We start from the raw sequence: 11627 nt of genomic DNA, 5'->3' as shown, positions 1-11627 counted from the left end.
GTACGAAGCAACAACCAATGCATCCTGAGAAAGCACAGGATTGCACTTGAGTGTTTTGTTTAAACAAAGTTCAGAAACAATAAAGCAAATGCACATGAGAGTGAACGAAAAGATAACTTGTCGCAGGTGGGAGGCGTACCCGCATCTTCCGCAATGCGCGTGTGGTGTGTGCTTTGCGAATCAAGTTACCGCGGCGGCCATCCTACTGCCCACTTTCTGGAGTTTTTGTGGTTAGCCCTATATCTTTAAGGTTAGCCCCTATAACTCTGATCTCTACTGGCATAGCCTTTGAAACGTGGCAGCGACAACTATAGTCACCTATAGACTTGAGATATAATCCGGTATATAACACTTATAGGAGTGTTAGTCAGCGCCCCTCGAGGCCACTTCTTTCCCTGACTTCGTATGGTTGTAAGAACCAGATGCGGCAACGCCTGCGCGCTCCCATACAGCCATCACGTGAGCCGCATCCGCGGCTGCATCACAAAGCTGGGTGCAGCCGATGCTGTTCGAGAGCGATGCGCTGCATAGCCAGCGTAGTTCCGGGGACGACGTATTTAGCTTTCGTGTTTTTGCGGGTGCTTGATGCGTAGCTTGCAGCAGAAGAACCGCGTGCGCTGCGCTTTAAGCGTGAAGGTGGCACGCGCACGTGTGTGAGTATAGTGTGCGAGCGGTAAGTTCGACAGAATCTTCGGTACCGAGACTAGGAAAATGCGGCGCAGCGAGCGATGAACGTTTTTCTTTTTCAGCATGCGCGGCCTGGACAAGGATCGCAGTTTCGACGCGCGCTTTTGTCTCTACCATGCCATCCACGTAAAGCACGAAGTGCCCAAGTTCGTTGAACTCGTATATGGAGCCGGGATGCCGCTGAAATTGCAGCGGAGGGAACAGAATGCGTTTTGGATTGGAAGAGAAAAAAAGAGAGAGCGATAGAAATGATCCAAGATGCAATTCTACATCAGGAATACGAAGTCAGTCATCAATTCAAGGCTGAGTGGCGCTATCGCCACGCTATCTTCGTTTCCGGTACAGAGCGATGTACCGATGTGTAGAGCGCGCGAGCCGCTCTGGATGGATAGATGGATGTTATGAGCATACCCTTTGGAACGGGGCGGTGGGTTGCGCCACCAAGCTCTTGCTATTATACTGCCTAATGTCCTACCTAGGTAAAAAGAAAAAAGAAAAAAGAACACGATGAACTCCCACAACCAAATTTCCTGACCCCTATTGTAAACTTTGCTTTTGTACGTCTCCGTTCTTTGTCATTTCCCTACTTTTCTTCCACCAATCCTCTAATCGCCTCTTACTAATCCCTACTGCGGCCATGTTTACTGTTCCACTGCTCTCGCTGAACCCAACGGCGTCAAGGAGGCCAGTGGTGCCTAAGTCGACCGCTGGGCAGACGTCTTCACATTCTAATAAAACATGCTGCATAGTTTCCCTAGCTTTACTGCAGCGAGCGGATACTTCTTGTTCCTTCTTGTATCTCGCTTTACAGGTGCTCTCTTCGCTCTACGGGGCGCCGCCTTGCGGTTGTTGCTGCGTCCGATACAAGGCGCAGGAGCATGCGCGTGGCACACAACCACGATGGGAATTGGCCGCAGAATTCAGAATTTAAGTGATAAAATAAATACAATGAAAATATTTGAAAAAGATAATCAGTATATTTAATGAGAATATATAACAGTGAAGCTTTTACGACTCCAGTCAACTTGAAAAGAAGAAGCAGGTGGGCGAATGACCTCGCGAGGCTCGTGCGCACCTTCAGAGAAGAAGAAAACGCCACGCGGAGTGGGGCCGCGTTCTGCCCCGCTGGAACCTCTGGAAGAGCCCAGCCCCCCGGTCGCGCCATGGAGGAGAGCCCCTTCGCCGCCAGGGACTTCGTGGTGGAGAGCGTCCTCGACTACCTGGAGACCGAGGAGCTCTTCACGTGCGCCGAGGTGAACCGGCTGTGGCAGTCGGTCGCCCTGTCCCTGCTGCGAAGGAAGCTGGTCTCGGTCTCCGTCTGCTGCACGCCGGTGAGCCACGTCGCTTCCGTTTCTGCGACCAATTCTCCAGCAATAAGCCATGAAGCAGCCTACGGATATGTATAACATAATGGCACCGTTTCGCAGCCATGCAGGTGGGGCCACTAGCTGATTGCGACCGCACTCACGTAGCTCGGCTACATTATTAAAGTAGCATTGTAGAAGTGCCAATTTTAGAGTATGTATTGTAGTAGTATTGTGCTGTCGGAGGACCAGCGTTGTATACTATTGCAGTATTACTTCTCTCCACCTCCACCACTCATTTTTTGTCACAGCGTCTTGTGCCCAGCTTTGAGCGTCAGAGCTCAGAATCGGTAAACACACTGCTGAATGCGAGGTTATACTGTGAAACTGCATGTGGAGCACTAGAAGCACGTGTGATAGTTCAAAGAAGCGGCAAGCAGCAGTGAAAACGTGAGCGCGCCGTTGCAGGACTCGGAGCGGGCTGCCCTCGCCTCAGCGCTGGGCGGCTCGCACGTGTGCGTTGACATCTTCTGCTCCAAGTTTTCGCGCTTCCGAAACATCGCGCGCATGGCAGGACTGCGACCGTCGCTGGTGTTCCTCTCCCACCACGTCGACCTCGGTGAGGACAAGCGAGGTACGCAACTTATATATATGGCGCCGCGGGAGTGCTGGAATCGTGACAGTTCCGGAGCTTACCGTCGGGCGCGCAGTGTTTAAATAACGCGGCACGCTAACGGGCCGTCACACCGATTGCCGCGTTGCTTGTGAGCGACGGAAGCAATTATAGGAACAACTCAAACATAAAATGTATGATAAATGCATTCTGTTTTTCAGAACGTAGGGAGTCAAAGCGACGTTAACAATGAGACCTAAGAACCTTAGGGCCGCTATAACAGCCTTGGAACGGAAAAAAATATCAGGCGTAACTCGGAGACAGGAAGACAGCTGTGTTGATGGGAAAGCGAGGGAGCGCAGCTAATATTTTATTTAGATTAGGAAGAGCAGTTTTGGGCAAGGCTATTAAAGCAACAGAACGCAGAGGTGGAGGACGCAAGGTTAGGTGGGGCCATGAGTTCTGGAAACTTATAAGCATAAAACGGAGTCAGTTTACGTATAGGACAGGGGTAGGCAGTTGAAGAAAGCTAGAGAGGGCTTCACCCTGCAGTGGAGACAAATCGGCTCATTATCGTGATTATGAAATTGACGCGGAACCGTGTTAGCTGGCTCGACGACAAAGGTGGGAATGGCACGACAGCTCGCAAGCTGTGGAGGCTAGGTGGGAACAACTAACGTACTAAAGCGAACAACTATCTTCGCTTCATTCGCCTGTTTTCGTGCTGATCAGCGGACTTCTTCCGCTGCAAGCATGTGCCCTCATGCGACCCTGTATCCGATCGAGCTAATAGGACTTCTTGTTGGCCTAGTTGGTGCAGGTTGATCTTGGTGGAATTGGCACAAAACAAGAGGACTAATTAGCATACATGACAGGACAGGTGCTGTCGTATACTCTTGTTTGACGTCTTATCTTGTGCAATTTTTAGCAAATTCAGACGCAGGTACCACTTTGAGACGTATCACTCTGAGACGTATCACTCTGTGAGACGTACCACTTTGAGACGTACCCCTTTGATACGTATCACTCTGAGACGTATCATTCTGTGAGACGCATCACTGTGACACGTATCACTCTGTGAGACGTATCACCCTGAGACGTATCACCATGAAACGTATCACCATGAAACGTATTAATCTGAGACGTATCACTCTGAGACGTATCACTCTGAGACGTATCACTCTGAGACGTATCATTCAGAGACGTACCAATTTGAAACGTACGTGCTGTCGCGTGAGAGCTTTGCGGCGTCTTAAGTTGCCGATGTCTGAGATGGGCGGTGGCGCTGTCGCGTTTCTTCGTAGCAGTGGAGAGCTGGGCTATCGAAGCACCTCCTGACGGCAGCGTGGCGCGTTCGGCGTCATAACCTCGTGAGCATGTCCTGTCCAGTCGTCTTGCCCCGAGCTTACTCTTAAATTCAATGGTCAGAGGAGTATCGGGCCTGAGGGGAGTAAACGAGAGGAGGAGAAAGTGGAGGTGCGCACCCGTTGTGGTGCCGTCTTCGCCATCACGCTGTCGTCATTCCGTTTCATGCCGATGTCATCGCGCCTTCGTGGTCATGCCGTTGTGGTTCTGTTGTCACGTGGTCTATGCCACACCGCCGTCGGTGTGGTGCCGCCAGTTATATTGTCGTAACGCCGGCTGACGTAACAATGTCATTGTCACACTTTAATGAATGTCGTCCGCACCAAAACATACCGAACATAATTTGTGCCGCTACCGTCAAACATTTTATCGACGCTAGCCAATATACTGGATGCATTTGTTAGACTGTACACAATTACAAAAAATCATCTGTGGCTTATACCACAATTTTAGTCCTTGAGGTGGATTACTCTAGAGGCATTACTTGCGCACGAAATCGAAGTGCATAAACAACGAATTATCGAAAATTCGCTGAATTTTTTTTTCTTGATTGCTTTACGGCACATATTGGGATTTATGAATTTTAGCCGGTGAGTTGGCAAGTCTTATGCAATTGGAAAGAATTCCCAGGGAGACATCACTTTCGAGCTATTCATTCCCATAACGGGTGACGAAATTTGGCGTTCGTTACTTTAGTGCTTCAATGCATGAAACGGTGTTTGTAAATAGAACAACAGTGCAACAGGACATCAAAGCCGGTACGATACTCGGAATTCGTTAAACTCACCATATAGAATTTGTAAATTGCAATAGGTGTTAAGTAATCATAGTAAAAGCGTTACTAGTTAAATTTATTATTTAGACAATTACGCATTTTGGTTTCTCGTTTGAGGTCCGCCTCTTCGAGTAATCTAGTTCAAGGATTAGAACTGTGCTATCTGTAACTGGCGATTTTTAAAACTTTTGTATAGTATTATGAAAAAACAGCGCGTACTTCTCAAGCATTTTTAGTGTCGCCATTTGTTCTTTGCGGCCCACATCAGTTATCCCCTTACTTAGACAGTCATCGTCGATTATTTCTACAGCTTTCCATATCGCGGCGATGCCTGCCAAGAAATCATTACTGCAATGAACAATTTGCTGTCATCTGACGGACGCTTTGTAACTCGGGGGAAATAACCCATTACGCTTATCATTGCAAAACAGTCGCGGAAATCTCTGCGGAACAAAGCGAATAGCAATCGGCTGATTTCCGTTTGAATGGTACACCATTAATTGGAACCAGCGCATAATTCGAAAACGTTGTGCACAGGCGTGATAATTAACAATAAAAAATTTTACAGGCGGCCCATCCATGTGTATGGTTTCTCTGACGTCTTTGCCGTTTCGCAGTATTTAGCTGCGTTACTAGTATTTCCCATTGAGATGAGTAGCTCTTCACTGGAAATTTTTATCAGTCGAGGAAAAACTCGACGCTTGAAGTTCCAGTGAAGTGTGAACATTTGAACAAGCACCAGACCTGCTGTCCCCGCGCAGTGGTGGAGCGCCTGCGCGAGTTCCTGCACCCGGGCTCAGTCATCGTGTATTTCAAGCTGGAGCTCGTCCCAACCGTGAACGACGCCGAGGACGCCACGCACGAGGGCATCTTCGGCGAGTTCCTGTTCCGCGTCGAGGAAGACGTGTCCGCGGAAGCGGCAGCCACCACCTCCGAAGAGGCCGATGACCAGCCGTGGCAACAACCGGATGGCGCCATCCCCGGGTGAGTAGTCATGGTAATTACCGCTATGCCCTATGTGGGCCCCAAAATAACTGAGCCTGATGTCTCTCAAATATTCGCAGCCTAGTGGATGATGGTACTGTGGTAGGAGACCAGTACCGTATCTACTCGATTCTGTCGCGCACTTCTTTTCCCAGAAACACGGCAAGTGCGTTTAAACGGGGTACGGAACACAAGACTGATAGTGGCCAGCTATTGTCATTGTCGTTCGAAACAGCCGCAATCCAATCCACGCGTACACTGCAGCCGGGAGGGGGCGCGGTAGCTGCGACATCGTTTGTGCATGCTTTGTAAGCTCGTTAGGCTACCATCGCCGGCAAAGCGAAATACATTTAAAATGCCACGGAGGGAACCGAACATGAGAAGCTACGGGATAATGATAAGGAGGCGTCCCACAGCGACGATGATCGACCTCCTGCTCGCTGTGGCTGTAATGGAATAAAACTTACATCAAATTATAAAAAAAAAATTGTTGCTGTCTCTTCTACAATAAAAATCTTGTCGTTACGTTAAGATTAAGTAAACTTAAAGGTTAAGTCGACGTTAAAATCTGGTTAGTTGGGTCAATGTCTGCGTTACAATTAAGGGCACGGTAGAACTAAGTGCTCGTTAGAATCGAGAAAATGTGGCACAGTCCCGCCGGTCGCCTGAAGCTATCCTAAAGTCTTGAAGCGGTCACAAGGTCTGCCTAATGTGGGGGAGGGCGTGTCACACCTCAGTCCATATTCCGAATTTTGACGTCACTTGACCAAAGAAAACCTAGTATGCCTGATACCACTGCCGAGCATTTGATTTATCTATGCATCTTCTCAAAGGCTAACAGGTAAAATCACGGCAGAACTAGTTGACTCGACAGTATGTACAGGTAAGGTACTGAAAAGGATACGCGAAAGAGCTTGCGCTGTATTTGGCTACTAATGATGTCCTTTATTCGTAATGCAGAATACAGGAAGCAAAGCAAGTATAATGGGATTTACAACGATAATGGGGCTCATTCATGAGCTGCTTGAATTGCGTGTTTACTAAACAGAAATGCAACAAGGCTTCGTCCTCGCTAAATCACTTTGTGTGACGGGATATCTCAACCCGTGAAGATGTGCGCCTTTCTGCTTGTCAGCAATAGTATCTGCAGCAACGCGGCTAATAATCTTTACGAGAATTTCGAGCAAAATATAACTTGCGAGGCACGTTCATTCACACTCCAGGACTGGCACACTGATGCCTGGATAGGATCCACACTCGCACAACACGTAAGGCGAGTGTCGGCGCACGATACGCCAACTTGAGCAGCCAGTGGTGATTTGAACCCGCTCCATCCCTGCGACCACGAATGCGATGAATCGCTGAGCCCGCCGAATGCCGCAACTTCTCTGGAAAGTTCAGATGATGGCCAACGTTAGTAGTTTATTATGCACTCCTTCAGCTGATGTTATGATTTTATTTGCCATCAGGTCAGTAAAAATAAAGCAAGAGGCCGGCATCAGGAGGCCTAAAGAAAAAGAAATATATAGGGTTCAGTTGACAAGCGTTATCTTCCTTGGACGAAAGGTCCATTTGTACGGCAAAGTATAGGCAACACGTCCGACTTCAGCCGCTTGGAACAGGGTGCGCCTGAAAGGACAAGCCGTCTTGAAATACTTTACAAGAAGACTTTGAGGTCGTCTCTGCAAGAGACCAAAGAGACTTCGCAAAAGGACTAGCAAGTAGGTTGACCAAGTAGCAAAACGCTTCAATACTGTTGCAGGCCGTCTTCTTCGACATCTGGCTCGAACCGCGAACGGTGGCGACCCCGTGGCCTGGACGCGCAGTGCGCGCCGCCACCGGGCCTCGCTGCAGACCTGCCCGGCCCGTCCACAGCAGTGGCACCGCTGCGCCCGTGGCCTCGCCGTCCGCGTCTGGCGTCGGGAGGCGAGCGAGGTGCGTTGTTTCGCAACGTGCTCCCCGGCGTGCTCGTGTTCCAGGCTCTGCACGTGACCGCGGCCAACATCGAGGGCAACGCGGTCACCTCGTTCTTCACGGAGGAGGCCACCGGCAGGACCGTGCAGGTATCGGCGATCGGGACGAATGGTGCGCTCCAAGGAAATGGTGCCGCTGGAAATTCAGCCAGGTCGAAGGACGTGCCTTAGGTATTCATCAACAATGAGCAAATGACGGTCACACCCAGTTACGCGCAAAGAGCCAAGACCGCTTGTAGTGGGTACGATGGAGAGCTCACATCACTAATGGGGTAGGTATACTAGAGGGCAGGGACTTCTCATAATTTCTGCAGAGTAGCTGCTCGCTAACATTACCGGCTAGCTCGCTGCCATTTTACGACTCATAAACGGTGGAAAGTACGACGAGCTGGGGACGATATTTTTCTTTCATTTCGCTTCTACCTCAGCCGCGGACCCTTTCAGATAACGGTGCTTGTGTTAGCACCCGAAGGTTGTTCATCTGGCGACAAACTGATTTACACACCTGAAGGTGACGAAATGCTTAGTCTGAACGCCCTAACTCAAGTGCACGGACACATTAAACACTGATCCTTGGTCGTCGTTGTTGCGAGCTGCAGTGAAAACACCCGGCCCATTTCGGTTGTACTACCTCCTGGCAGGTGACGTCGGCGGCTGTCTTCAGCGTCATGCCGAGCAGCCAGCTGGAGCCACTCATGCGCCGGCTGAGCGAGGAATTCGGCTCCACCGACGACGCCATCGCCGTGGTCTTTCCACGCAACCAGGACGAGGTGCTCGGCGAGCTGGAGGCGTTCGAGCGCCACTTCCCCTCCGTGCCGGCGCTGGCGAACCAGGCCACCGAATTCAACGTGGACGGCCAGTACGCGCCCATGAGCAGGCTCAAGATGATCCTGCTGCTCATCAAGCTGCTCGACTGAGCCCGGTGAGTGGTGTACGTCCGGGCTGTGAGATCTCGGTAGTCGCGCTCTAAATGTGGTGGCGCAAATATGCACATTTTTAATACTTTTTTCTTTTACGTTTAAACTGCGTTTCTTTACCGTAAAGGAAGGCGATAGCCCTCGCAGACTTGGATCTTCTCACAATTTTCGCAGCATCGCAATATCACGATTTTATCACAATTTTCAAGGGGGGGGGGGGGGGAGGAATGCACTGTGAATGCTGTAACAACACTATCTAGGCCCAACTACCATCATTTATAGCGTATTAATTGCTATTTCGTCGAAATGGCGCCGCTTTTACCTATTGGTGAAATTCGCGCTGTGGCAAGTCTACACGCATGCGTGACACAGCACACATTCTGCAAATGCATGCACGTATACGCATACCATTACACTTCTATACTGCCTTGTTCACCTGTAGATGTAGCATACGTGCACATTGCGAAGCCATGGTGATATTTTGCTGTTGTAAGCATTTGACTCCTATAGTTTCAAATGACGTGCGTAACGTGACGTGACGCTCATTTCGTCAGATTTGAGATGGCCTCATGAGCTGACGGGACGAGCTGTGGATATTAAATCTTTCGAATGAACAAAACTGAACATTCGAATATATTATCGCAAACATTAAGGATGTTGTTTAGAGAGATTTACAGTGCCTCTCCGGTTCTCCCGTTTCTCCTCACTCAAAATGGTAATAACGGTCGTTTTTCTCCAGGTATCGCAAGTGGGACAGAGCTTCGTCACCAGGCCCTACGCCGTCCGCCGACCGCGCCGTCTGAATAGTATATAATATGTAAATTAGAGGTTGCCATAAAGGGAACCGCGCATCAGCGACGTTCGATCGATTGTTTGCCTACTTAACAAATTCGCGGATACGTTATACTTTTGCGAGAATTTCGCATATATGTGGTTAAACAGGTGCACTTTGTTTTAGTAATTGTGCTTTCAAGTACGGGTCAGTTGAACCAGTCATGGCGACGTCCACGGAAGCGTTCTTGGGTCGAAGTTCAGCCTATCACTCTTGTCTTACGCTGTTCTGAGAGACGCCCGTTTCCTGCAGTCGACGCGGTCTGTGTCAGCTGTCAGTACAGGGCTCTCAGTTCATGTCCATGAAAATGTTTACGAGTTGACGCGGAATTTATTACGTTCGCGCTGTAATGATGTTGTATTGAACGTCTGTTTCGCACAGCTGACACGGGCTGCTGGTTGTACGTCCGTTTGAAAGTCAGTGCACCAACTTGCTTTTTCCTAGAGTCTTTGTCAACTGTCTTGCTCGTTACTGTGGCGCAGTCAGTGTTAGCTGTGCTCTTGTATTGTTCTCTGGCGGAATAAAGTTGGAAGCTGTCAAGTGCACTTTGGGTATGGTCCTGTAGAGTTCTCATCCGATGTAGGCAGGGGAGGATCACGTGTGTGCGAAAGCTCCTTCAGCAAGAGTAGCATACACAGAAGGAGGCAACCTGGCTTATGTTGAGTAAATAAGTAGATTCTTGCGCGAAGCACGCGAATGGAGCGGACTGTCTAGTCGGCACTCTAGACAGCCTAGCTCACTGCAGAACTACACTGTCTAGAGAGAATTGCTTTCCTTTTGAAATCGCGGAGCAAAGATATCGCGCTTACTGTTGTCTCGTTCTTGCTCAAGTTTGTCAGCAAGATCGCATTTTCGACGCTGATTGTTCAGTGTAATGCATGATCCTGTCTCTTGCCTTATTTTTGAATGAAAAAGAAAAGCCAGGTTACCTTTGTCGGTGCCTCCTGTAAGCATCTCCTGAGCGATAATGAAAAAAAAAGAAGAAATTCGAAGGTAATGGAAGAAGAAGTAAACTTATTTCGGAAAAGCAATGAGATTCGTAGCAACTTTAACCATGCCGCGCGCCGGAATAACCTTGTGCTTGCGTTGTACCGGAAGGTAAGATTCCTTCTGCCGTTGAATAAGTGGCAGTACTACTTAAATGCTGCGTGTGTTCTCCCTACAGCGCCTGGCGTTGGAAAGTGTGCGCAGATTTCCCTCTGCCTGTTCTGTTTCTTGTTTAACTTCATGCATTATCAACTAGGTCAAGTTAACGTTCTGGTGGTGCTGGTAACAACTTTATTGAGATTCTGCACAGTTATCTGGCAGGCCCGAGTCCTAGGATGGCCCCTCACGAGGAGCGACCCTTTCGGCCCAGGCAACGAGGGCTTTTTGTAGTTTTTCATCCGGCGTTCTGAGCAGCTCCTCCCACGTCTGTTGTGAGGGAGCTGGCAGGAGCGACCTGGGAGGGGGTAAGCCCTCGCACCCCCAAAGAATGTGATTTTGGGTAGCCAATGTTTGATTTGTGCAGTTTTTACATATTGGGGTTCCATTGCCCGTTGGTCATTATGGCCAGCCAATGTGGGCTGGGGAACGACTTAGTTTGGATTCGACGCAGGATTGAGGCTTGCGCTCGCGTGAGGCTTGCGTTTGTAGGCGGGTAGATTCGCCTTTTTTGCTTGTAGTAGTTTGTTATCTCGTGGTATGTCGTCGGTGCCTCATTCGTGGGATCCTGGTGAAACCGTGTCGCGTTTCGCCACCGCCTTCGCTGACGGTTGCGGGGAGCCTTCGTGACAGAAATCCGCTGCATGCGTGTGCGCACACAAGCTATCATCATCAGGGGCTAATACCCCCGTAAGCAAGCAAAATATGCACCGGCTCGCAGCGCCGTAAGGTTCGTGGCTACTCGCTTTGAGTACGTTAGTTGCGATGACACTACTCCTGTGGACGTCGTCGGCGATTTCAGTGTGGATGTGCCGGGACCAAGAAGGGAGCAGTTCACGCGTTTCGTGTTGCAGACGTATCGCTTGTGATTCCACACCGACCTGGCCCCAACCGACCACCCAGCGGCGTACGTGCATCGATCTGACATTATGAAAGAACGCGTTTGCCGATCAGTGTATATCAAAATACATGTCGATCAGTATATATCACAGCAACCACAAAGCCATTGTGACTGTCGTTACTAAGTGAGAATG

At 49.5% G+C, this 11627-nt stretch overlaps 1 protein-coding gene across 1 annotated transcript; it reads left to right on the top strand.

Moving 5' to 3' along the window:
* The first annotated feature begins 1850 nt into the window (after positions 1 to 1850).
* Positions 1851 to 9989, top strand: LOC142559232 (uncharacterized). Its single transcript, XM_075670860.1, has 6 exons — positions 1851 to 2018; positions 2460 to 2625; positions 5506 to 5728; positions 7491 to 7791; positions 8343 to 8623; positions 9358 to 9989. The coding sequence occupies exons 1-5, from the start codon at positions 1851 to 1853 to the stop codon at positions 8616 to 8618; spliced, it is 1134 nt and encodes a 377-aa protein (XP_075526975.1). The 3' UTR covers positions 8619 to 8623; positions 9358 to 9989.
* The last annotated feature ends 1638 nt before the right edge of the window (positions 9990 to 11627 follow it).

This window comes from Dermacentor variabilis, chromosome 10, assembly GCF_050947875.1.
Source record: "Dermacentor variabilis isolate Ectoservices chromosome 10, ASM5094787v1, whole genome shotgun sequence".
In the NCBI taxonomy this organism is placed as follows: Eukaryota; Metazoa; Arthropoda; class Arachnida; order Ixodida; family Ixodidae; genus Dermacentor; species Dermacentor variabilis.
The sequence above is the reverse complement of the archived record's forward strand: the minus strand, read 5'-3'. Positions and strand labels throughout refer to the sequence as shown.

Bases quoted from the DNA above. Each gene is read 5' to 3' on its own strand.
- LOC142559232 (XM_075670860.1), top strand. From the start codon at position 1,851: ATGGAGGAGAGCCCCTTCGCCGCCAGGGACTTCGTGGTGGAGAGCGTC. The intron at 2,019-2,459 runs GTGAGCCACGTC...GCGCCGTTGCAG, and splicing joins TCTCCGTCTGCTGCACGCCG to GACTCGGAGCGGGCTGCCCT. The intron at 7,792-8,342 runs GTATCGGCGATC...ACCTCCTGGCAG, and splicing joins CCACCGGCAGGACCGTGCAG to GTGACGTCGGCGGCTGTCTT.